General features: G+C 37.7%; 1 protein-coding gene across 1 annotated transcript; it reads left to right on the plus strand.

Annotated features, from left to right (window-relative positions):
* Window positions 1–1,889: 1,889 nt before the first annotated feature.
* LOC145104649 (uncharacterized) lies at window positions 1,890–2,936 on the plus strand. The gene has a single exon (XM_079041858.1). It carries the CDS (start codon window positions 1,890–1,892, stop codon window positions 2,934–2,936), a length of 1,047 nt encoding a protein of 348 aa, XP_078897984.1.
* Window positions 2,937–3,292: the final 356 nt, after the last annotated feature.

Here is a 3,292-nt window from a genome sequence, read left to right on the forward strand (position 1 = left end):
ACTAGGTCAGAGTTCGACAGCGGCTATTTGAGAGCTACGATTGCTAATCAGATCCTGAAGATACATTGGCAGATATAGTTATTATACTTATCCAAGTGGGAGATTGTTGGATAAAGTGTCTAAGCCCATAACTATAATTGGGATGTACTTGACCCGATAGTAGCATGGTCCTTTTGGGTTGCCTTCACACTGGTGACTGGACAGGATGACTGTTAACGAGAGAGGCTGATTTGTTATTAAGAATGATAAATTGGGGCATAAATATGATTTATTAATATATTATAAGAATATTATATTAATTAGGATTCATATTATTAATTTGTACTTAATCAGAAATTAATTTAGAATTAATTTTGGGATTAAAGGAACTGATTAAAAGTACAGGGGTTGTTTTGTAATTATTTTAGTTGAGGCTTTGGGCCATTGGGTCACGTTATTAGGGATAGGCCGAAAATCCTAGAAGGATCTAGGAGTTTTCGTCCAAGGCCTATGGAAAGGAGGTCCATGGACTTGCTTAGGCCCTAAGCTAAGAGATTAGGGTTTCCACCCTGAAACCCTAGCTAGCCTCAAGTATAAATAGACCCTTTAGGCTCTAGATTTCGTCCACCCTTGGAGAAACCCTAGAAGATCCGATTTTTGGAGCAAGCTACCCTCTCTCCTCTTTCTCATATTCATCCTCTCACTCAAGTGTGTTTGTGAGCCATTAGAGGTACTACATTTGTGGTACTTGTTCTCAAGAGCAAAGGGAATTCAAGAAACTAGTTGTTATTACTACATAGCAACAAAGGTATGCATTCTAATCTTTGATTTGCAATTTTCAAAAATAGTAGATGCATGCTAGGTTTTCCTTTTGTGTTCATTTGTTGTATGTCTAATAGAGAAAACATAGATCCAAAACTAGGGTAGCATGCACACATATGATTGTTTGTATAAAACCCATCAGATAGTGTAAATAAAAACATAGAATTTGGGTATGAATCTTTACTTATTTTTTTTTTGTTAGGAATCAAAATGTTAGTGAAGATAGTTTTGGTGAACTAGTTAATAATTTAATGATCCACCTAATGCTTCTAATAATGTGATTGGAAATTCCAATGATTTGGTTGAGAATTCTAATGATTGTGAAAATAATGAATTTCTGATAAAGTTAAACCAAGTTATTTTAATATTTTGTAGAAATTGTTGTCGGATGAAGCATATAAATGTAAAAGTCCATGAAAATCTATTCAAATAATGGAGTTTAGAAAGATTGGATGAATTAGTAAATTTAAAAATGAATGTCAATTTTTACAAAGTCTTGATTATTGTAAAATAATAACGGTTTTTATTCAAAAAAATACATGAATGCATTCTTTTTAACTGGTATTTGTAGGTTTTGGTTTGTATTAATATTGATTTTGTTTGACTTTAAATTTTATCGCCGGAAAACAACTTGAAGACGGCCGGACTTTGGCACTTCTTAGCTATAATGTGGAGAATAACAACGTGGGGCCAAATAATAGAATGGTTAATGGACTCCCGTATAACCTAGATATTTCTGGATGTTTTGGGCCTTTTCCAAACAACTTGGGCTTAATTGAAAACCAAACGGACGTCAATTTTGATAGTGCACATGATAAACGTAGGAGAACGGTAAGGAACACGAAAGGAACCCCAGTTGACGTGTCGGATTTCCCCCCACCTCAACCAAACATCGACCTAAATTGTATGCCGATCCCTTCTCAGATCCCGCTCCCGGATTCCGACACTGACTCTCCATCCCCGTCGACGGAAATTAGAAACACGGTGGTAATTGGCAATATGTTAGGTTTTGATGTGGATGAAGAGAATCTGGTGCTTAAAGAAGTCTTTGGTGAAGCAGGTGAGAATAACACTTTCCGATGAATATAATGTCACTAAACATCCGAGGTATGGGAGAGAGACATAAAATTGACTGGGTACGTAGACTCAGGAATGAACACAGGTTATGCATGATTGGGATTCAGGAATCAAAATTAGGTGAGTGTTCTCCGACTCTAAATGTTGCTGGATGTTGGGGTGATGTGGACTATGGATTTGAGCAGGTATTTACCACAGGACGATCTGGAGGTCTTGTCTCTATATGGGATAGCAATCGGTTTTCGGTGATTGAGACCATTAAGTCTAGATACTTCATAGTGGTCTTGGGGAATTTTGCTGGAATAAATGGGTTAACTGGATTCGTAAACGTGTATGGACCTAGATCGGAGATAGATAAACTAAAGGTCTGGGATGAACTGCTAGCAGTGAAAAACTCCAAATCAGCCACTTGGATTTTTATGGGCGATTTTAATGCGGTGCGACGGCCGGAGGAGAGAATAAATTCGATCACTTGTACTAGTAGCGCGAATGACTTCAACCATTTCATACGTTCGGCCGAACTCACTGATTTGAATATGGGAGGTCAAAGATTTACCTACTTTAAAACTCAGGGAGCTAAACTCAGTAAGCTTGATAGATTCTTGGTGTGCAGCAGTTTTTTATCAATATTTCCTCTTGTTTCTTGCTTTGCAATGGAGAGAGATCTCTCTGATCACTCACCAATTATCCTAAGAGCTCGTTGTGATGACTTTGGCCCCCCTCCTTTCAAATTATTTAATTCATGGATGACGCAAGACGGGTTTGATGAGAATGTTAGGAATGCATGCTTGGAATTTGTGGGCTATGGTTACCCTGATATGATGTTTATGAATAAATTAAAACATTTGAAGAAAGCCATTAAAAGTTGGAAATTTAAAACAGTGAGGGAGGAAAATAAGAAGATGGTCGATATGAAAAAAATAATGGCTGAAATTGAAATGGTGGCAGAATTCAGGCACTTATCAGAAGCAGAAATAGAAGAAAGAGTTAAAGGAGGTATTAAGATTGTTGAATGTGCTAGAATCATGGCATTGGATTTAAAGCAAAGGGCTAGCTAAAATGGGAAGTGGAGGGTGATGAAAATTCGCGTTTTTTCCATGGGTATGTTAAAAGTAGAAACAGGAAGAACCAAATTCATGGAATCATGGTAAATGGCAGGTGGACTACGGAGCCAACGGAGATGAAGACGGCGGCTGCTAAGTTTTTTAAAGAGAAATTCCATGAAGTGTGGATTAACACACCCCGGTTTCATAATCCTGGCTTTCGTATTCTCTCTGATTGTGATGCGAGATTTCTTGAAGGAGAATTTTCACTGGATGAAATAAGGAATGCAATTTGGTCGTGTGGGGGGGACAAGTCGCCAGGGCCAGACGGTTTCACGTTCAAGTTCTTCAAAAAATATTGGGACCTTCTA

The sequence above is a fragment of the Lactuca virosa genome, chromosome 4 (assembly GCF_052849685.1).
Source record: "Lactuca virosa cultivar CGN04683 chromosome 4, Lactuca_virosa_CGN04683_v6, whole genome shotgun sequence".
NCBI lineage: Eukaryota > Viridiplantae > Streptophyta > Magnoliopsida > Asterales > Asteraceae > Lactuca > Lactuca virosa.

Excerpts from the sequence above, each read along its gene's own strand:
- LOC145104649 (XM_079041858.1), top strand. The coding sequence starts at position 1,890 with ATGTCACTAAACATCCGAGGTATGGGAGAGAGACATAAAATTGACTGG.